This window comes from Saccostrea echinata, unplaced genomic scaffold (assembly GCF_033153115.1).
Source record: "Saccostrea echinata isolate AGI-Se365-2 ecotype Australia unplaced genomic scaffold, CSIRO_AGI_Sech_v1 ptg000047l, whole genome shotgun sequence".
Classification (NCBI taxonomy): domain Eukaryota; kingdom Metazoa; phylum Mollusca; class Bivalvia; order Ostreida; family Ostreidae; genus Saccostrea; species Saccostrea echinata.
In genome coordinates this window covers 10,248,134-10,270,789 of record NW_026889796.1, presented here as the reverse complement: position 1 = coordinate 10,270,789, position 22,656 = coordinate 10,248,134, and the positions used below count along the sequence as shown (strand labels likewise).

The following is a 22,656-nucleotide window of genomic DNA, read 5'->3' as shown; positions in this document are numbered from 1 at the left end:
TTAATTACATAACCTTGACCTTGAATTTTGACCTATTTTTCAAAAAATTTAACATTGCTAATAACTTTTGATTAAGAATATATGGCATTTACATTTGACATGTGCATTACCTGTTTCAAGAACTTTCCGATTGTGTAATCTGGTTTTTGATATTTATTTCACATGTGCATTACTTGTGACAAAACCTTTCGGAATTTATTATGATATTTGACCTCATTACCTTGATTTTGAAGTTTGATTTTGTTTTTAGAAGCTATAATCTTTGCCATAACTGTTATTAAATCAATAATTTATATCTTTTTGAATAATGCACAGACAAGACAGGACACACAAACAAGACAATTACAATATGCAATATATAATGGCATCCCATTCACTAAGACACCGAGAGCGGGGGACCACAATTCTTTGAATTTGCTTGTTTTATCGAATACGTCACAATGATACTACACGGAAATAGATAGCCGAATTCCTTGTTACAATTGCGCAAGATAGGATAGTGCGCGCAAGATTAGATAATCGGATAATGCAACACCAAGCAAGGCCAGGTGAACTTTAGATTGATAAGTATGGTTTCAAAATGTAGGGGATATCAGCATGTAGACAATAAAGGGTTTTTTACACCTGCTGTATGAAATTCCTTGCCAAGCGTTATGTAGCGCTAGCTAGCCAGCTATTGATTTTTTCTGTGACAATCTATAATCGAAAAGTGAGTAGTGGTATTTCAAAGGTTATTCGCCCCTTCAACTTAATTTTCGCGGACACTAGTAGTATTCATCTACTCCTTTCTAGACTTGTAATCTTTGAATACTTCTTGAAATATATACAGAAATAAAAATAATAAAACCCGAGGGTTTTATGATGCGCTTTAGTAGACATATCAATACATTGATAAAGCATAGTCATTAAAAAAATCAAGACTAGAGGTACCCACTTGACAAGAAACAGACTATACACGAGGTGATGGAAAATGTGTATTCTTGGACAAAGATAAATCCAACAGATTTTAAAATAAATCCAGAAAAATGTAGGAACTAAGCTATTCCTTATCGTGTTTATACATGCATGTATCTTATAAGTACAAGCCGAACAAGTTTTCATCAAGAACATCTAGGTACTTATGTAAGCTGCAGCTTGAAAAAAAGCACTATGTGAGTGTCGTTCGTTCACTCTCATTCATCTGTTTTCGCATAAATACATTACAAGAAGGAGAAAGGCCAAAAACTGTCCATTCTGTGAGAGAAAGAAGTTTTAGGGCCGTGGTAAGCCCGAGATGTTTTTTTTTCTCACACTGACAGAATGGACATGCGGTTTGAGTTCTCCTTCGAATTGTGCTCAATACGGGGAGGACAGGTACTTTTGCATTACTTACTAACTTACTATTCGACATTTAGATATATATTATGGACGTTTTGTCAATTAACAATATTCATTTTGATTCCAACGTTGATTCGATATATCCCATTGAACTCGAAACAAAAGACAGTTCAGTCTGACACGTTTATTTCATATTTGGATGTTTTACTAGAGAAAGACCTTGATGGGAAAATAACTTTTCTATCGTTAACTTCCCTTATTTATGTAGCAATATACCATTATCATCCAAGATGATTCGATACGCAAGAGCATATTATACGTACGAATAACTTCTAAAACGAGGCAGGATACTGGCAAATAAGTTGCTGATACAAGGAAATCATTAATCTAATTTATAGTCAACATTTGGCAAATTCTTTGGTCGTTATAGAATGACCTTGTTTGCCCATACAATATACAGTTAGGTTGAATGTCGACTAATGTCTTTCATTTCTTTGTTAAACTTAGTTTCTTGGTACTGATCTTTAGTCCTAGCCTTTTCCCAGTCTCGTCCAACTCGTTGAGGGTTTATTCCCACCTAGCCAAAATTTTGAATTTCTTATTCCCATCTAGCCAAATTTGGGATTTCACACCTGGGTGGTCACCCGTGTATAGTAAGGGGTAGACCTTCATAGGAGAAACCAACAGCCGAAAGAAGCTATTGAAAAAAGTTCTTTGCATCATTTAACTTCAAGAGAAAGCCTGCAAGGTGATGGCAAGTTTTTACACATTTTTACAGTAGAAATATTTTTGCAATTGAGGCGAGTAAATTTGAAGAGAATTTGACGTGTCTCCATATTTGAACACTTCCGATCAAGTTATTTTAAGGAAGTTTCACAAAACGTCATCAACAGGTAGGTAATATGCCACATATTTGTCAATTGTGTGCAAGGAGATGTAAAGGAGGAAAATACTGAAATAGCTTATTTAAATTTATGAAATAAAATTTTTAATTTACATCATTAAATTAAATTAGAATTAGAACAAGATCCCTTGTGGAAACGACCTGGTCTCAAGAATTATTTTTCATTAAATCTACACTTCATTGTGAAGCTTTTTCATAAGTCATTGCTGGCCCTAGAACTCTAAGAATATTAATCTTGCAAACTTTATAATTTCTGAAGTTATATTTCATTACAAGTATATTTTTTAATTGTAAACATGACTATTTATACCAAATGTTTGATATTAATAATATATGTAAAAATGAAGTTTAGAAAATGTGCGATAGTTCAATTGAATTAGTTTACAAGAATTCGGTTTTATAATTAAAGGCTAATGGAACAGCAATGAATCTTTTAACAAAAATGAAAAATTAAGATGCGGCGCAGAACGACTCTACGCATGTCTACATATATTATTATCATATGACAGAAGAAAATCATTCTTGTAACAAAAGACAAACAAGATGTTCGAAACTTGAAAATTTAATTTATTAACTGTCGAGAAAGATAACTACAAACTTAATCTGAAGTAAATTACAAGTGCATTTATTAAAAGTCTGACACAAACGTGTTACACAAACTAAAAGAAATATAAATTTTGATTTTTTATGCAATGATCTACTTTAATTTCAAATAAATTCAACTTTCAAATTCATAACACTGTATTTATTACAGCCATTTAGAAAGGTCTACTCTCTCTCTCTCCACACTAAATGAACTACTATACTATTGTCGGTGTGTATACTTCCACGCGGGGACTGTAGATAGCCTCCCCATTTAGTTATGACATTTCAAAGTACATGTAATCCTACAAAACAAAAATAAATAAATAAAATGCACACGATACAGATAAATTTACACTGACATGCCATTTTCTCATTTTATATTTTTATTGCAACAATTAATTATATATAATTTGTAAACTAGTATGGGTTTTCCCAATCAATTGAAGCTTATAGCAAAGTAATTTTCTTTTCCCTTGGCTTCAAAATATATTGCTAACTTAACGAATATAACGAATAACGTTTATAACGAAGCAAAATCGTCAGTCCCTGGCACTTTGTTATATGCGTGTTTTACTGTAATTCGTTTGATTTCCAATGTGGGCACGTCTTCAAAGAAATTTGCACTACCAAAATAGTGGAAATTTTTCGAAGATACGCCCTATGATTTCATTCATCACATTGAGGAACAAAAGACCCTGATTACAAGTACCTATGTACAAGTGTTTAATAAAAATCTTAAATTACTATCAATAGTAAAATAAATAGTTCACGAGCCTTAACATGCTTATATGCATTCTCTTTTTGTAAAGTTCTTGAATTTTATCTATCTACTCACGATAAGAAATGCACCACCAATAATTAACATTTTCTCTATGGGATCCATTTTTTCTGGAACTGAAATAAAAAACAAGAAGTCGTTTGGATTTCTGGCATTCGGTTGTGCACAGTATGTCAGGTGAGTAATATATTTAATACAACTACCGAAATTCATATGCGTGCATCGAATAAAATTTTATTTTTCTCCCAAATAAATGAATAAGAAGGTTTTGAAGGTTATTTTGTTTCAGACACCATACTCATAACTTGCATGCATGTCGTACACTCCACCCATTAAACGTATAGGAAATACCAAGAGCTTTCAAGGGCATTGTTTGATGCACAAAATAGGAATTACATGTACTTACAATTAATATCAAAGTACTCGTGGTCTACGTTGACTCCGTCTTCTTGTTCGCCTTCCCATTTCTTGTTTATAGATCCTAATTTTTCCTCTCCTATCTTATCCCAAATCTTAAAAAAAGAAAGGTAAAAATAAAAGAAAATACAAACAAAAAGAAAATATGATAAAAACTTCTCCACTACCATCACACAACACCAGAGAAAAGTTGCATTTTGTTATGCAGATATTTGAAGTCAAATGAAGTGTATGTCGTTTTTTTTCTTTACAAAAAATTTCCATAAAGTGGGGCTGAAGTGTATACACTGATAATTTTAAGTGACCTCTAATACAAGCCCAGGAAAGCTTATAACAAGAATTTTAAAAAAAGGTACCATTTTAGTAAGTTCTGGTGCATTCGGAAGTTTTTTTTCTTCAAATATTTGAGAGACAAATTCTATAGCAGCATTACTTTTTAAAAAAAATGACATTTCTGAGGTGCAGCGATCGTACCCTTTGTGCACATGCAAAGAAAATTTTGAAATGGCAGCTAAAAATTTGCATGGAGATATAACTATGAAACAGTGCATTTTTTGCATGCAATAAATATACACCTTTTGAATGTATGGATCTGTATCTCTCTAGTCGCCCATTCTAACTTCTCTGGGGAGAGTCTGAAAGGAGTACCCATATTCTAAGGCCTAAGTCAGATTTTTTTACCAATTGAGTATCATTTTGGACATCGTAGCATGCCACCAGTTTTCTAATACATTCATTAGAAAAACAAAGTTAAGCAGTATTACTAAAACAGATGAATAAGGATCGTTTTGTTCAAAATTATATTTTCGAGGGTTTTTTTTAAGGATGTGGGATTGCACCCAACGCAACCCCCTTCGGACATGGCCTTGAGTATGTTAGGAACATTTTAAGGCGGCAGCTTAAGGTATTAGAGGTGTAATACGCCATTTCCGGTAAAAATGACGGCATTTACCGAGGTGTCTGACATCGGCAGTTTTCGGAACACTGTACTTCGTAAACAAAAATGGCGATTCGTCAAGACGGCCTAGGACGCTAACATAAAACATACACCAAAGAAAAGGAATATAACTTAGCGGAGGAGAGAATAAATATGATATTACGTAGAAAACACGTTAATATATTTTGTTAGACAAAATATGCAGTCAAAACGATGATACCTTCAAATACACACTTCATGGGTTTTTCCAACTTCTAAAAATAGCACCATTTTCGAAGAACGAACGAAGTATACCTTTCTTCAAAACTTTACATTCGCATCGCGATTACTTGTGATTCTGTCAATATCAGCAAACCGTTTGAGGGGAAAAAATGTACGTACATGTAATAGGTAGCATTGCGTGCATTGTAGAATCTGCAATTCATAAGTGACGTTCAATGTCCATACGTAAAATATCTGAGATGTTCAAAATATATCAGTAAAAAATAGAATGTAAATATGTTTACAACATTAAAGAAAATAAATTAATATTAGATATGGGAATAAATGATTTATTCTGGGTTGGGTTAGGGTGATTTTTGTTATTTTATTTACATTAATTAATTTTTTTTATTTTTACATAAGTTTACTGTTTAGAAGGGGGGGGGTGAATATTTTTTATTGATATTTTTTTATATACATGTGGGGAACAAATTAGTTTTTTTTTACCTTTTGGTTATGTTTCTGTCAGTATATATTTTAGTCTACATTGTATAGTAATGTTTTGATCTGTAAAGAACTTCATGCACATAGAAGCTGCAAAAATGTAGGTCATTTTGCAAATCTTTGTCTGGGTCAAGGTCACTGTGACGAGGTCAATCTTCTGAACAAATGAATCTGACTAAAGTGAAGTGTATTCAATATGACAACAACCTGTTGTTTATATATGCTCATCATTTCATTAATCATCACATATCCCATGACATTTACAAAAAACAAGCATTCTGAGAGTATTGCATGAGCAATACTAGTCCCCTACCGGCAGGTGTAATCTGGTTCTGTTCCCGTTAAGAATTGAAAATGCCATAATTCCGTCAAAAATTAATGAAGCGGGACGAAATGCAAACTTGACCTATAACTAATCAAGGTAAAGCCACATACCAAAAATCAGCTCAATATCTACAGGCGTTTAGAAGAAAATTGCGGAAAACCCGTAAAAATTGAAAAGGCCGTAATTCCGTCAAAAATCAATGAAGCGGAACGAAATGCAAACTTGGTCTGTAACTCATCAAGATACACTCACATACCAAAAATCAGCTCAATATCTGCAAGCGTTTAGGGAAAAAGTGCGGAAAACCAAGTGGGACAGACTGACAGACAGACAGAGGGACAGACAGACAGACAGACGGACAGACAGACAGACAGACAGACGGACGGACAGACGGACGGACAGACTCAGAGGAAACCTATAGTCCCCTCCGGTTTCACCGGTAGGGGACTAATAATATCTTAAAATTTTAGGGGTACATCGCTATGATACAGAATAAAGATAAATATTGTGGATGGAATAAATTTTTTTTTTTGTTATATTATCACTAACACACCTTACACAAAATTGATATTGTTCTTTTATTGATCTTTCCTACCATATTTTTCTTTGACAGAATATTACAAACGGTTTTATGAAAAAAAATCGCCAAAATTGTCACTAAAAGTAGACAAGTTCTCTCGATTACAAGTATTCATATATCATACCTGATGAATTTGAACTAAAAAGAATGCATATATGCAATCTGTACTGCTTAGTGCTGCAGCTGAATACATGAAACATTCAACTGTTTGCGACTAACTAGAGTAGAGGTAAAAATTACATCTGTACCTTTTGTCTATTAAAGGTGCACCAGTGGTTAGAGGGTACAGGCATGAAAATAAGTATAGAAAAATTATGTTTGGACAGAATTGCATGAAACTTTGGGAAATATTGCCTGAAGTGTTGTCCATTATAACTAAACTGAATTTAGTCATATTCAAGGTCATGACCATTACACCCCTAATACCTTAAAAATGCAGTCATATTAGCTCTTTTTGGTGCACAATGTATTTACACTCTTTTAATTTTTTGCAGATGTGGCTTTCTGTGGTCCTTTTCATAAAAATCTTACGACTGAGATAAAATTTTGACAACTTTATAAATTTTTGTTTAGAAAATTTTTTTCTTAAATATTATTTGTAATTGTAATCTAATGTAATAGAAATATAAGCTTTTTGTGATCTACTACAGCTTAGATACTTGTTAGAGCAAAGGAAAAATTTTGTCTCAGTCGCAAGATTTCTGTGAAAAGAACCAGTGGTTGTCTATCCCAATTTTTTCAGACAAGTGAGTACATTTAAGAGGGATTCCAAACACGTTAAGAAGTTTTTCGGGATACAAGCAAAACCATGCATGTACAGACGTACAAAGGCAGTGTTTATTGAATAAAATGTAAAAGCTGATTTTGAAAACTTTTTTTGAATATTTAGTTTAAACAGATTATTGCTTAAAAATGCATCATTTAAGCTGAATACATTAATTTAATCTTTTTTTTTAAGTTTTACTTCGATCATACTGATATAAAAACATTAAAAGTTCAAATAACTTTCAAATCAGTGAACAGTGTGGGCTGAGAATTCTATTGTTAGCTGGAAAATATTGACGGATTCTTCGTATTTTACACGAACCTCGAAAGTAATCTCTGTACAGCATCGAAAGATACAGCAAGGTCCAAATATTTTGGCGACGGTTTCACCATCATTGTCCAGAACTTCAAAATTTCCCTGACAAACTCCAAATCTGCAAATAAGACAGAAAGATTAAAAAGGACAGAATTCTATTTTTTTTTATTTTTGGTCAAATTAAAGTTGACTTCCTATGTGGTCTGTCCCACCTGAGCGCTTCGAACCTCATTTGATGGTAACAAATAAAATCTGACTTAACTTGAAAAATATATATCAATATACATAAAGTTTTGTCATTTCCAAATCATTTTTCACTCAAATGTAAAAGGTAAAGATAACGAACAGTGATCGATCTCAAAAAATCTACAGACAATACAAATATGTGAAGAGGGTATAAAACACGGACCCCTGGAAATTCCACAGGTGGGATCAGGTGCCTAGGAGGAGTAAACAATCCCTGTTGACCGGTCACTCCCGCCGTGAGCCGTATGTATTGATCAGGTAGACGGAACTATCCGTAGTCAATTCAGAACAAAAACAAAGGCCTAACAATTGGTATGAAACAAGTCAGCCAAAATACGACCCAATGATAGGTTAAATTTGTTAACAAGGTCATTATAACGACCATAAAATATACGAAATGCTTACTTTAAATGAGGCTGTTGAAATCCCTGTAACATCAACTTATCAGTGAGTAGTCTGCCTCGCTTTAAAGATTGATCGTACTCAGAGCAAGCTCTTGGGTAGCGAATAAGTTGGGAGACATAAACACCTTAAGCAGGTGATAGTGGAATATTACTACATAAATAAGGAAAGTTGACGATAGAGAAGCTAAAGTCATCTCATTTGTCATACAATTTAGTTGTTAATTGGCCTTTACCGTCTATAGTCAGTAAAATATTTAAATATGAAACAGATGTGGCAGACTCTGTGGTGTCTTTTATTTCAAGTTCACTGGGATATATCGAGTCGAAACATAAATGAAAATAACTTATTGTTAATTGATAAAACATCGTCGATATATCTGAATGTCGAATTGGCCACAGCTAGTGTTTTCCTCTTCTCGTGTAGAAGTTGCTAAATAAATTCTGCTTCATAGGAATATAAAAACAGGTCAGCTAATAAAGGAGCACAATTAGTGTCCATCGGAATTCCAACAGTTTGTTGGAAAACTTGGTCTCCGAAGACTATATAAATGTTGTCAATGAGGAACTCAATGGATATATACAACTTGAACCAAATCATTCAAAGCTTACGAAAGTTTTCAAAAATTAATTTCGGCCATGGCTAGGAAGTTACACGAGGAAGTAGTTAAAGGCGAGATTTTTTACCGGGTGGTAAATTCCACGTGAGGGAGGGGCTTATTTTGTACAGGTGTGAATGCCTTGAGGGCTAGCAGTCTACCTGTGGTCCTAATCCCTATACAAAGGAAGTGATTTAATACACAGTACGGTACCCAAGAAGTCAATCTTTACCTGTACGTGTTGGGATTTTGAGATGATTTTGAATTAGAAATAAAAAGTTGTAAATAAAGTTTAATCTCAATAATTTTTATTAATTTTAATTGAATGTGTGTCAAAGCATCCCCACCCAATAAAAAAAATATTATTCAAAGTATTTGTTCAGCTTTGACAAAAAATTATACCAAATTTTGATATATATTATCATAAAGAATATCCTAATTATTTCAAATACTAAAGGTGTGTGTATATATATCATCAAGCTAAAAATTCCATAGTAATCATGGTAATACATATTCTCTATTGTTTATACCATGTGTAGTAAATATCAAAGGATCAAAAGCTAATTTGAAGGTCACCACGAATGCCAAACAAGGTGTACAGGGTATACACAGGGACTGGTAAGTAAATGTCAATCAAGTTCTAGCACCCAGTGATGTACCTTAATGCACTTGATTGACAGGGGTACACAGACCAGGTATTTTTGAAGGCGGTGCTTAAAATCTCTGCCTTTAAGTTATTTTTAGAGATCATCTTCCATCTTAATCCCGAACGTGTTCTGGTTATTAAGTCATAAGAAACTCTTTGCAGACGGGAGGACTGTTATAGTGCCAAGACCGTTATGGACTTGCTTGGTATGTCATCTTGCAAGTTTTTGATCATTCGGAATTTAACAATCTACACGATAATTTTGATACATTCACGGCATTGAACGTGAAAATTACGGGATAATTCAAGTAAGGTCTCTAAAAGAGCTGGGGTCGGCGTGAAAACTGGAAAGCGTGAGATAACGAGAAATATATTGATTCACTAATAGTAATCACATCCATAAATGGTTTCGTCTCGGTATGGACGAATATTCCTCAAGGGACGTGAACCAAGACGTAATCAATTTATTATTCATTGGATAAATTCTCTGTTTTAATCATTCAGCATTTACAGTAATTAATAGGATTGTGGGAGCTGTTTACTATACAATCATTAAAGATCACCAAACGTACTTCTGTTTAATGGATCCCAGTGTTCTGTTAAGGCAGTCTACGACATAAACTTTGTGGTTACACAAAACACAGTCCAAGCAGCAGCACCAGTCACATCGACAGGACTTCCGGTACAGAGTGAAAACGAGGTCGTCCTGAGGTGTGAAGAAATCCAGTCGAAATTGTCGATTTGGACCACAAAACCAGCGACAAATACAACTGGCGTCTGATAAAAAGAATATTTATATAACTCTGATGCATGATCTAGAGATTTATGAAAGATAAAAAGATATCAAGAATAATAAGGTGAAAGACCTTGGGTCAAGGTCAAAATTAAACATTCAAAATTATCTGGCTAAAACTTTTATGATCGTAAAGATATTTAAACACGCGTGAAGTGTTCATAATTCGATGAATTTATTGCTGGAATACTTTTCAGGTCCAGTCATGCTGACCTGGGTCAATTTCAAATTTTAGCTCAGAAAACTGCAACGTTTGATTCATTTTTTAAGTCTAATATGAACTCTTAACCACTACATTGCAAGAAATTACTACAACTCATTATCGCTACTTTTCACCTAGATTTCAGGTGTGCATTACCGCTTCATTTCATCAATAAGATTGGTAATATCAACTCATTACCGCTACATACACAAATCTACCTGCGAGGTATATCATAAAAGGACCCATCACAAGTACACATGAAACAGAACATGAGTTCTGTTCAATATAATTCACTCACAATGTAGTCGAAGTAGAATTGAATATGACAAATATTCATTAAACTTGTAGTAGAATGTACAATTATTATATATAGAGTCGGTTGAACCAAATGGCTTACATTGAAAAGTTTGTTACAAATCGCGGAAATGCAGTTTAATCATTGAAGGTTATGAATTTTTGTATAAAACTGAGAAAAATTTATTAAGCCATGTACATGTGTAGAAAGTCGCTCCAAAACAGACTTACATGTACATATTGTGATATCTCTATATGCATAAGGAGCTGGCCAGCGGAGTTGCATAGTATCTGTAATGTTTACATATACATGTAAATGTAGCAGTAATGTATGAAATGTATGGAGAAAACGAACAGTATTAAAGCTCCGAAGTCCATTAAACAATACAAATTTTGGAGCATAGCAAACACGGACATCTAAAACATCAGAGGTGGGATCAGGTGCCATGGAGGAGTGAGCATCCCCTTCAAACCGGTCACAACCGCAGTGTGCTCCTTGTCATGATCGAGAAATAACTGAAAAATCGGTAGACAATTCAGTGGGTAAATAATTGATTAATAAGTAGTATGAAAAACATCATACAGCATTTGACTTAATGATAAATTGTATTTGCTGACAAGGTCATTGTATCGACCATAGAACATACGAAATGACGACTGCTGATATTCTTGTATCATTAACTTGTTTGTCAATAACTTACCTTGTTTTAGAAATTGTTCATCTTGCGTATCGAATCAACTGAGAGATATAAACCCCGTATACTGTTTTGTAGCGGTAACGAGTATAAAGCAGAAATGACAATTGTGAACATGTAATGCACCCGCTTATAAAGCCTGCAATTTGCCAGAGTGTATTAGTTTTGCTTTTTATAAGATACATATAATTTCCTTCGGAAAACTTCACACGGTGGACTCTGTTTTCGTATGACAGCTCTTGCTTGGCTTGCCTTGAATACTTCTTTCCTTACAATGGTAGTTTGTGTACATTCTTGTCTCAGAATAATAGTGTAAATACATTCAATATGCCTGATATTGTTATCTATATAATGTGAGCACACCTTTGCCTTTTAAGGAGATTGAACACAGTTTTACTTCATAGACAAATAAACACCACTCGGCACACCTCATCTAATGATGTAGGCGACGGAATCATCCAAGGTTTGCCGAATAAAATAAACACATGTATTCTAACCTTCCAGTACGTAGAATAATTCCTCCTCTCTTTCGTTCCAGATCTTGTATGTGTTTGTTGCCCCACAACCTCCTGACAAGGGGAAGAAAAAAACTTCAATATATATGATATTATTCGGATAGAAGGTTTACTTGACTGTTAATATGAACATGGTTGAAATTACTTTTACAGGAATTATCCTGAAACAAAAATTATTTGAATCTGTAAAGTCATCCTAACAACGTCAGGAGTCCTGAGTCCAAACGTGGCCGTGGGACCCACGTGTGCACTCAAGCACCCTGACGTAAAGTCAGGTTTCAAAAGTGGGAGGGGGGGGGTTCCAAAAAAAATCTGACAAGCAAAAAAAAAAAACCTAAACTGACCAAAGGGGGGGGGGGCAACTTCCCAAATTTATCTGACAAGAAAAAAAAAATATTTTACTGTCCAAATCCTGGAATTTGTCAGTGCTCGACCTTACAACAATAAAAAGTGGGGGTCCAACCAGCATGTAAAAGAAAATTTACTATAGCAAAATACAATACTCAGAAACAAGTGGGGGATGGGGGGGGGGGCTCCCCCGCGTTCTACGGGCCTGAAAGTTAAGTAAAATAATTGAAAACATGGTTTGCAAGAGCGGTTTTTGTCCATTAATTAATACTTCCGAATTGTGTTCGAACATTTTTCCTGGAGAAATATGAAGGACCCTTTTGATATTTACTGCACTTAAGTGATATCACCTATTCGAATATTCAGTTGTACATGTATTCAGTTGGTGATATCACATATTCAGCTTTTGAATATTTGATATCACCAATTTGATATGAATTGGTGATATCACCTACTAGTATTCGAATAGGTGATATTACTTATTTGATTTGAATTGGTGATATCTTCTATTCAAATCAAATAGGGGATATCACCAATTCGTAAAGGTGATCATCTATTCAAACTATTTATGAAATTACAACTGCTCCCAAGACTATACATGTACTGAATATACATTTACTCTTTACAGGAAGTACATGTATAAACATTTCAGTTCCTTTATACATTGACCGGTGTATACCCCGAATTTGTAAATTGAGTTGTTCTATGAACCCTTTTTTAATACCTTACGAACAGTGCCCCTCCCCTATTTTCTCCCTTTGTGCCCAAAATGTAATATCTTACAGCGCATCTTGAGTTTATTTGATGATTGCAATGCCGAAATAGTAGAGGATGTGGCTTAAATTAAGTTCAAAAAGTCAAGAGAAATTTTATAATATTTTTTTAAAAAGTTTGTTTAAGAGTAACGGAGTCAATATCATCAATTTTGAATCAATTCTAGGAAAATGAAATTGCTCATTTTTAATTTCATCCCATACTTTACATTGAAGCTAGATTGTCTTGAGGAAAGGATCGTCTATTATTAATGGTGTGAGAAATGGAATAGGTGATATCACCAGTTCGAACTGGTGATATCAGTTCGAACTGGTGATATCACGAAACGAATAGGTGATAATTATTTATTTCGAATAGGTGATATCACCAATTCGAGAAGGTGAAATCACTTTTTCGAATAAGTGACATCAACTATTCAATTTGAATATCACTAAATGGCAAGAAATACCAAAACGGTGTCTCATACAGGTATCCCAAGTTTAAAATGTATATATAATGAGTTTATCCAGTGCACTTTCGATTACTTCATCTTGGTCTAGAATAATATTAGGAATATTCTAATCTATTTCACATTATGTTCCCTTTATACATTATATATATTTGTACAATTTTTCTTCAGAGCAGATCACTCTATATGCATAAAACTCATGAATTTAAGTTGAACTCTTCATTGTATATACTGAGTTTATCCAGTGCACTTTCAATTACTTCATCTTGGTCTAGAATTCTAATCTATTTCAAATTATGTTCCCTTTATACTGTACAATTTTTCTTCGGAGCAGATCACTCTAACTGCATAAAAGTGATAAAACTATCATGAATTTGAACTCTTCATTGAGCAGTGTTTGGAGATCCTTTAAGTTACATTTAAAGACAATATTAAAACTGACGTGATTCGCGATATGATTTGTATCTCGTTGTCATTTCTCTTTGACCTTGGATTAAAACAAACTTGATTATTGTAAAACTCTAATATACTAGTAATTAGTATAGACCATGGGTATTAAAGGGTAGTTGCCGCGATTTTGAGACGTGAAATTTGCGGTGGCACTCAATTTTACAATACTAGTATGCTATTCATTGAAAATCCAAGATCTGTGATTTTGCAAAATTTTCATGAAACATGGTAATTTTGAAATAATAACGAATTAGAAAAGAAAAAATTTGGTTTTTTTTTTAAAGTATTATTACATTTAGATTTCGTTGCATAGTCATTCAAATTGATGTTGGCTATTTAACAAATGACGGATTGTCTTACAATAAAAATTCAATGCAGTCCTTAGAAGTGAGTGTAATTTAAGTATGAAAAGGTTCACCTCTTAAGTCGGACTCCATCTGTTGCCTTATATAAATGAAGCCCTTATCAGTAAGTCCCTCCAAACCGGGTGGCGGATCTAGACGGGGATTAATAGACTTCCTTCGGAGGGACTTGACAGACATCTTTCTCCTCTGCATCTCGGTTAGCGAGTCCGAGGATGGCGATACTCCCCGGGACGCGACGGACCCCCTGGGCTGCTGGAAAATCACCGACTGTCGAGCAGCCTGCTCAGTCATCAGCGACAGTCGACGTCTGTCCTGCTGCATTAAAGTCGACAGTCGAGATAATTCTGGTTCCATTTTCCCCAATTTGTTTAAGAGTAATTATTTCTTCGCTTGCGATTTTTGGATGTGTGGATATTTTGGACTATTTCCTACCAGCAGAATGTAGATAATGATACTGAGGCGACATCGCCAGGGTTTACGTAGTTGATGTTGAAAAATTCATTCAAGTTTATTGAACGAAGAATAATAAAATACAGATTATGCCTTTTCAAGCCTGAAGAATCCTTTATGGGGAGGATTTCCCACCATTAAAAAGAGCAAAATCTAATCTGACATATTACCTTTTGTGTCTAGATATTTTTATACTGGATTATTTTTTTTTTCATGGGCACCTTCTGCAGTTTTTACGGGGTTGGGGTGGTCACAGGCATTTGCTTCTGTAACACAAGTTTTAATAGTTACATTATTATACTAAGAGGTAAACCTTTATTGAAGAAACTATGGGCCTAGTGCCGTTCATGAAATTGGACATGTACATGACTTCGTTGTTCAAAGATCGATAACTCTTTAACAGTGCAACATTTTATTTATTGTTGCTTGTGATTATGTTATTGACATGCAATGAAAATAACTCCTTTAGGAAAAAAAAGGTGGGGGGAGGCTACACATTTCTATAGTACTGCCAGATTGAAATTTAGAACAATACATGTCTGTGCAATATATATTTGGGGGGGGGGCACAGCCATACATTTTCAGTTGGGGGGGGGGGGGCACTATCAAATACAAAAAATTCCTTGACAAGCAAAAAAATAAAAGGGTCATCAGACGTTTTTATTGAGGGGACACAATCTAGTAGTAGTATATTTTCTATAGTAACACAAGCTAGTAGTAGTATATTTTTTATAGTGATCTATATATCGGCAAAATTATTGGGGGGCACGCCCCCCACCCCGGTTCCTACGGCCGTGATCAAGAATTATCATATTAAATTAAACAAAAATTTTCCACCAACAAATCTGTCATTGTGCATAGTTACATGTTTATTTAAAAATAGACAACTAAACAAGAAACAAAATATTTTGTTGACTACATGCATATAAAAAGTATAGGGGCTTGTCTTCCGCATTGTTAAATGTAAAGTAATTTAAGTCACTATGCTTAAAAAGGGGGAAAAGGAAGAGAACTTTTAATTCTCTTTTTATTAATTCCTGTTATCATGTTATAAATTTTCATATATATGAACTTATTATTTTTTTTTTTAACTGAATTTCATTTTCGACCCTCGCATAAGTACAGCCTTTTATTTTACTACCTACACGTGTACTCCTTGAAAATATATTTATTTTACTACCTACAATTAATTCAATTCAATTCAATTAGTTTATTTACCAATTAAGGACCCTCATGGGGCAAAAAGAAAGTACATTGTAAATTGACATTTATATATAGTCATATACATGTAATACAATATACATACACACAAGAGAGAAAGAGTTGCATGATTGATATAAAAAGAAGGATTAAACCAGATAGTTTTTATACATACATGTATACATGTACATAAAATCTGCACAAATAATATCATACATCATATATATGGAAATTTACATATTTATATCATACAGATATTAAAGTACATATTTTTTTTTAATGTTTGGAATATCAAGAATTCTTAGTAATTTTTCTATTGAGGAATACGAAGTTGTTCTTTTGGCGAGATGGAGTTCCTTACTACATATGAATGCATCTTTTAATAAAGGAAAATCTGATGTTAAATTTTCTAGTCTGTAGCAGTATTTAAGTAATCTATTGACAATATCATAATGTAAAGGATATCTACCCAGTTCTGAAAGAGAAGCATGGCCGGTTCACACTTTTCCTATTCAGACCTAATGTAGTTTTACATGTACTCTTTGAAAATATATTTGATTTCATCAAATTTATGATCATATAACAAAAAAATGTAGTTTTTATTGATTTCTTTTTTTTAAAAAATATTAATTATATGTTTGTAAGACCTCATCAAGAATGGAAACAATTTCAGATTTTGACATTTTCCCTAAAAGCAGTTTTATTTATTCTGACACCTTCCCCCATATCGCGATCTCGCAGAAGCGAGACTTTGGTGCCATCTTGATTAAAGAAGAAAAGAGGCAGAGGAAATGTCGGTGAACTTGTTCAACTTCTAGTAATTAGTCATACACTTGAGAAGTAAGTAAGTACGATCTTGTTACTATTGATGTACGGTATTATGATGTTTTATTTGGTTTAGTAATATGACCAGAAAATCGTTATTTGAACACAGTGTCAGAAAGGAAGATGTTTAAAAATTTAACGTTTATAAATAGAAAGTATTCAGGTGTTTGTTTCCGTTAATTTGAAATGAGGTAGTTATATTTGATTTGTCTTTTGAGGAAATACCTAGAGCTCAGTGTGATTGAGTTGCAGTAGATTTTCAAATCTGACTGTGACAATGATTTGAATTTGGCATCTTTTGTGGGTGTGGATGAATCATGTGCACCCCACTGTCATTGGCTCGCTGAGCATGAAACAAAATAGATCTATAGTTTATAGCATTATATAGTTTATATATGTTGTTTATGGAAACAGAACATCTCACTTTCATTGTCATTGGAAGAAAAGCAATGATTTCTTTTCCAAACTTAAAAAATACAATACAGTTGTTTTAGTTTTTTAAAACTAATTAAAAGTTAATTGTTTCTAAAGTTGTAAGATTAAGGTAGATCTTAAGATTATCATAAGATATGAAAGTTTTGTGAAACACCTATTTTGCAATCTTACAATAATTTTTGGTCTTAAGACAGATCTTAGTCATAAGATTTGTGAAATGGGCCCCTGGTCAATACGCTAGTTTCGAGATTGTAACTCTCCTACAAAAAGTATCAATATCAGCATGGAAGTGGGACAGGTTGTTAATGTATACAAACGTGCATAAATAAATGAACGTTGGCTATGGCTTTTAAAGTTCATTAAATGTTATAGAAATTTGATATTGCTAAGCAATGATCATTTTGATGGTTTTATAAAGTTCTACTATACGTTTTTAGCTCACCTGAGCCGAAGGGGGTCGGTTGGGGCCACAATGGGCGATCAAAGTTTTAGATAGGAATATATAGGAAAAATCATTAAAAATCTTCTTCTCAAGAACAGCAAAGCCATGATTGGTCATATTTACATGGAAGCATCCTCAGATAGTGTAGATTCAAGTTTGTTCAAATCATGACCCCCGGGGTCAGGTGGGGCCACAATGGGTGATCAAAGTTTTAAATAGGAATATATAGGAAAAATCTTTAAAAATCTTCTTCTCAAGAACAGCAAAGCCATGATTGGTCATATTTATATGGAAGCATCCTCAGATAGTGTACATTCAAATTTGTTCAACTCATGACTCCCGGGGGTCAGGTGGGGCCACAATGGGTGATCAAAGTTTTACATAGGAATATATAGGAAAAATCAAGAACCACTGTGCTTGAAAATATGAAACTTATGTGGAAGCATCCTCAGGTAGTGTAGATTAAAGTTTGTTCAAATCATGACCCCCGGGGGTCGGGTGGGGCCACAACAGGCGATCAAAGTTTTATATAGGAATATATAGGAAAAATCTTTGAAAATCTTCTTCTCAAGAACAGCAAAGCCATGATTGGTCATATTTATATGGTAGCATCCTCAGATAGTGTAGATTCAAGTTTGTTCAAATCATGACCCCCGGGGGTCGGGTGGGGCCACAATGGGTGATCGAAGTTTTACATAGGAATATATAGGAAAAATCTTTAAAAATCTTCTTCTCAAGAACAGCAAAGCCATGATTGGTCATATTTATATGGTAGCATCCTCAGATAGTGTAGATTCAAGTTTGTTCAACTCATGACTCCCGGGGGTCGGGTGGGGCCACAATGGGTGATCAAAGTTTTAGATAGGAATATATAGGAAAAATCTTTAAAAATCTTCTTCTCAAGAACAGCAAAGCCATGATTGGTCATATTTATATGGTAGCATCCTCAGATAGTGTAAATTCAAGTTTGTTCAATTCATGACCCCCGGGGGTCGGGTGGGGCCACAATGGGCGATCAAAGTTTTAGATAGGAATATATAGGAAAAATCATTAAAAATCTTCTTCTCAAGAACAGCAAAGCCATGATTGGTCATATTTACATGGAAGCATCCTCAGATAGTGTAGATTCAAGTTTGTTCAAATCATGAACCCCGGGGGTCGGTTGGGGCCACAATGGGCGATCAAAGTTTTAGATAGGAATATATAGGAAAAATCATTAAAAATCTTCTTCTCAAGAACAGCAAAGCCATGATTGGTCATATTTACATGGAAGCATCCTCAGATAGTGTAGATTCAAGTTTGTTCAAATCATGACCCCCGGGGTCAGGTGGGGCCACAATGGGTGATCAAAGTTTTAAATAGGAATATATAGGAAAAATCTTTAAAAATCTTCTTCTCAAGAACAGCAAAGCCATGATTGGTCATATTTATATGGAAGCATCCTCAGATAGTGTACATTCAAATTTGTTCAACTCATGACTCCCGGGGGTCAGGTGGGGCCACAATGGGCGATCAAAGTTTTACATAGGAATATATAGGAAAAATCTTTAAAAATCTACTTCTCAAGAACAGCAAAGCCATGATTGGTCATATTTATATGGTAGCATCCTCAGATAGTGTAGATTCAAGTTTGTTCAACTCATGACCCCCGGGGGTCGGGTGGGGCCACAATGGGTGATCAAAGTTTTACATAGGAATATATAGGAAACATCTTTAAAAATCTTCTTCTCAAGAACAGCAAAGCCATGATTGGTCATATTTATATGGTAGCATCCTCAGATAGTGTAGATTCAAGTTTGTTCAATTTATGACCCCCGGGGGTCGGGTGGGGCCACAATGGGCGATCAAAGTTTTAAATAGGAATATATAGGAAAAATCATTAAAAATCTTCTTCTCAAGAACAACAAAGCCATGATTGGTCATATTTATATGGAAGCATCCTCAGATAGTGTACATTCAAATTTGTTCAACTCATGACTCCCGGGGGTCAGGTGGGGCCATAATGGGCGATCAAAGTTTTACATAGGAATATATAGGAAAAATCTTTAAAAATCTACTTTTCAAGAACAGCAAAGCCATGATTGGTCATATTTACATGGTAGCATCCTCAGATAGTGTAGATTCAAGTTTGTTCAAATCATGACTCCCGGGGGTCAGGTGGGGCCACAATGGGCGATCAAAGTTTTACATAGGAATATATAGGAAAAATCTTTAAAAATTCTTCTTCTCAAGAACAGCAAAGCCATGATTGGTCATATTAACATGGTAGCATCCTCAGGTAGTGTAGATTCAAGTTTGTTCAAATCATGACCCCCAAGGGTCAGGTGGGGCCACAATGGGTGATCAAAGTTTTACATAGGAATATATAGGAAAAATCTTTAAAAATTCTTCTTCTCAAGAACAGCAAAGCCATGATTGGTCATATTTACATGGTAGCATCCTCAGGTAGTGTAGATTCAAGTTTGTTCAAATCATGACCCCCGGGGGTCAGGTGGGGCCACAATGGGCGATCAAAGTTTTAGATAGGAATATATAGGAAAAATCTTTAAAAATTCTTCTTCTCAAGAACAGCAAAGCCATGATTGGTCATATTTACATGGTAGCATCCTCAGGTAGTGTAGATTCAAGTTTGTTCAAATCATGACCCCCGGGGGTCAGGTGGGGCCACAATGGGTGATCAAAGTTTTAGATAGGAATATATAGGAAAAATCTTTAAAAATTCTTCTTCTCAAGAACAGCAAAGCCATGATTGGTCATATTTAAATGGAAGCATCCTCAGATAATGTAGATTCCAATTTGTTCAATTCATAACCCCCCTCCCCCCCCCCACCCCCCACCCAACCACTTTTATATTTAAACTTTTCAACCTTTCAAGACTGAACTGATTTCTGCTTTACCTAGCCATAGTGCTCAGGTGAGCGATGTGGCCCCTGGGCCTCTTGTTACAAAATTTACTTTCATTTAAGATACTAGAAAACGAAAGAACCGTCATAGTCTTTGTAAGAAAAATAATTCTTTGATTGTACAAACCTTTTCTAAAAAGTTATTGGGATCTTTGAAGTTATTATAAGGGAAAGAGTCATTCAGAATGCCAACGTACAATGATCACATGCGTGTTTATTTATTAGAGATCCATATCTCTTCCCTCATTTGATAAGTTCTTATCCACTGATATTTTCTTTTGTTCCGATTTTTATTTTGTTTTGGTGCAATTTTTTGTTCATAGAAAAAATTGTCGCCTTACTTTAATTCGGTAATGTTCGAATTAAAGAGTGCATCCCGACAATCACTTATGATGGTATATTGATGATGTAATGTATACATAACTGTCCCACCTGCCTGCTTATGCAGGCACAAAACTCCCCTCCTTAATGAAAGAGCGCACCAAGGGAGATAATCTCGAAACTTGCGTATTGTCTCAAATTCAAGCATGCTCATTCAGTCTATCCCAAAAGCACCTGACTGTCAAATAAAATACAGAGAAGAACAATTTGATCCAATGTTCAAGTTAATGTATTCTGTGAACTTGGTCCAGATGTCTGAAGGCCGCTCGGTTCAGATATGGTTAGCCTTAGGGGTACATTGTAGTTATTATGGATCTTCGTAAAAATAATTAAAGTGATACATTCCCAAGAAACTTCCAGTATGTGTTCTAAGATTTCATCATTTATATTAAACAAGTTACTAGGTTAAGGATCAAATAATAATGAAAAAAATATTTGATGCAAATTATTATATGATAGCTAGCAAAATACCAGTGAATAACTTCATTTGGAAGTCTGCATTAAACCTTTAAAAACCCATAATTGTAATCATGTAATGTTTAATAAAAGTTTGAAGAATGTGATAACTTTAAGCTGTAGGTCATTGAGGTATCCCATTTTCAATCCCTCTTGTACAGTGCTATCTAGATATTTCACACATATTGTAATTAAAATTAATTTATTATACTATATTACCCATTTCATATTAGCAACTTTCACAACCCCAATAGCCATACTACTAGAAATTATCAGAATTATTTTATTACTTGGTAGTTCATCCAAACGGGAAAGGGGAAAGAACATCAACATAAGAACAGATGTTTTAATTATTTTTATTTAAAGTCTACATTGTTGTTCCCTTGAAATTATATTTAACATAACTTTTACCACACATCTGTTCTTTCATATTATTTTGTTAGACTTTGAAACATATGCTAGGAAAAACAGTAGGTTGCTGCTCACAACATATAGAGATCATTTAGATGTTTGATTAACTTGCATGATTTCAGAAGATGAAAGGCATGCATTTGATTGTACTGAGTGGAGATATTGTCAATAGCTAAATAAGCAAATACTGGTTTCAGTTTGATGTCACAATTCTAAGTAACCATTGAAGGGGAAATTGCCTGTTAAACATATTAGATCATAGATAGTGTGTACCACTTTGTTCCTGATGCAATTACCCTTACAATTTAGATATATTATATTCTAACTTTTTAATTAGTATTATCAAAGCAGAAATGATACACACGCAATAATGTAGCTTTACCTCTTGCCTAACAACTTATGTGAGTTTAATGGCTTAGAATTTAGCACATTTACAGGTAAATCATAAGTTATTGAAGGAAAAAAGGCTTTTCCTTATATGACATTAATTGCTTAAAATTTAGTAAAATACAGATAATTAAATCATAACTTATTGAAGGAAAAGAGATTATCCATGATAAAAAAGCAAAGATGAGAATTGATGAGAATTGCTTTTATTTTGAGTGAAAATATGAATAAATGCTGCATGTATGTAGTATATATACATTTACATGCCTGCTACTGCACCTGTTGTGATATATTTTCTGGAGATTGAAAGCAGAACTCCCCCCACCCCACATTTTAATCATCAGATTAGATTTTAGTATGT

General features: G+C 34.2%; 2 protein-coding genes across 2 annotated transcripts in view; one reads left to right on the top strand and one right to left on the bottom strand.

The window, feature by feature from the left end:
* Nucleotides 1-2,848: 2,848 nt before the first annotated feature.
* Nucleotides 2,849-14,761, bottom strand: LOC133202711 (phospholipid scramblase 1-like). Its single transcript, XM_061338572.1, has 7 exons — nucleotides 14,459-14,761; nucleotides 12,003-12,074; nucleotides 10,094-10,298; nucleotides 7,636-7,747; nucleotides 3,991-4,096; nucleotides 3,642-3,700; nucleotides 2,849-3,108 (listed from the first exon to the last, which is right to left on the bottom strand). Exons 1-7 carry the CDS (start codon nucleotides 14,757-14,759, stop codon nucleotides 3,082-3,084), a joined length of 882 nt encoding a protein of 293 aa, XP_061194556.1. The 5' UTR covers nucleotides 14,760-14,761; the 3' UTR covers nucleotides 2,849-3,081.
* Nucleotides 14,762-16,781: 2,020 nt separating this feature from the next.
* Nucleotides 16,782-22,656, top strand: part of LOC133202808 (serine/threonine-protein kinase PAK 3-like) — a 28,734-nt gene continuing 22,859 nt past the window's right edge. Inside the window, exon 1 of the mRNA XM_061338683.1 lies at nucleotides 16,782-16,899. The gene's annotated coding sequence lies outside the window, so the exon portion shown is untranslated. The remainder of the gene's footprint in view (nucleotides 16,900-22,656) is intronic.

Excerpts from the sequence above, each read along its gene's own strand:
- LOC133202711 (XM_061338572.1), bottom strand. The coding sequence starts at position 14,759 with ATGGAACCAGAATTATCTCGACTGTCGACTTTAATGCAGCAGGACAGA. Across the intron at positions 12,075-14,458 it reads GATGGAGTCCGACTTAAGAG|GAGGTTGTGGGGCAACAAAC; the intron begins GTGAACCTTTTC and ends TCCCCTTGTCAG. Across the intron at positions 10,299-12,002 it reads ATTATTCTACGTACTGGAAG|ACGCCAGTTGTATTTGTCGC; the intron begins GTTAGAATACAT and ends TCTTTTTATCAG.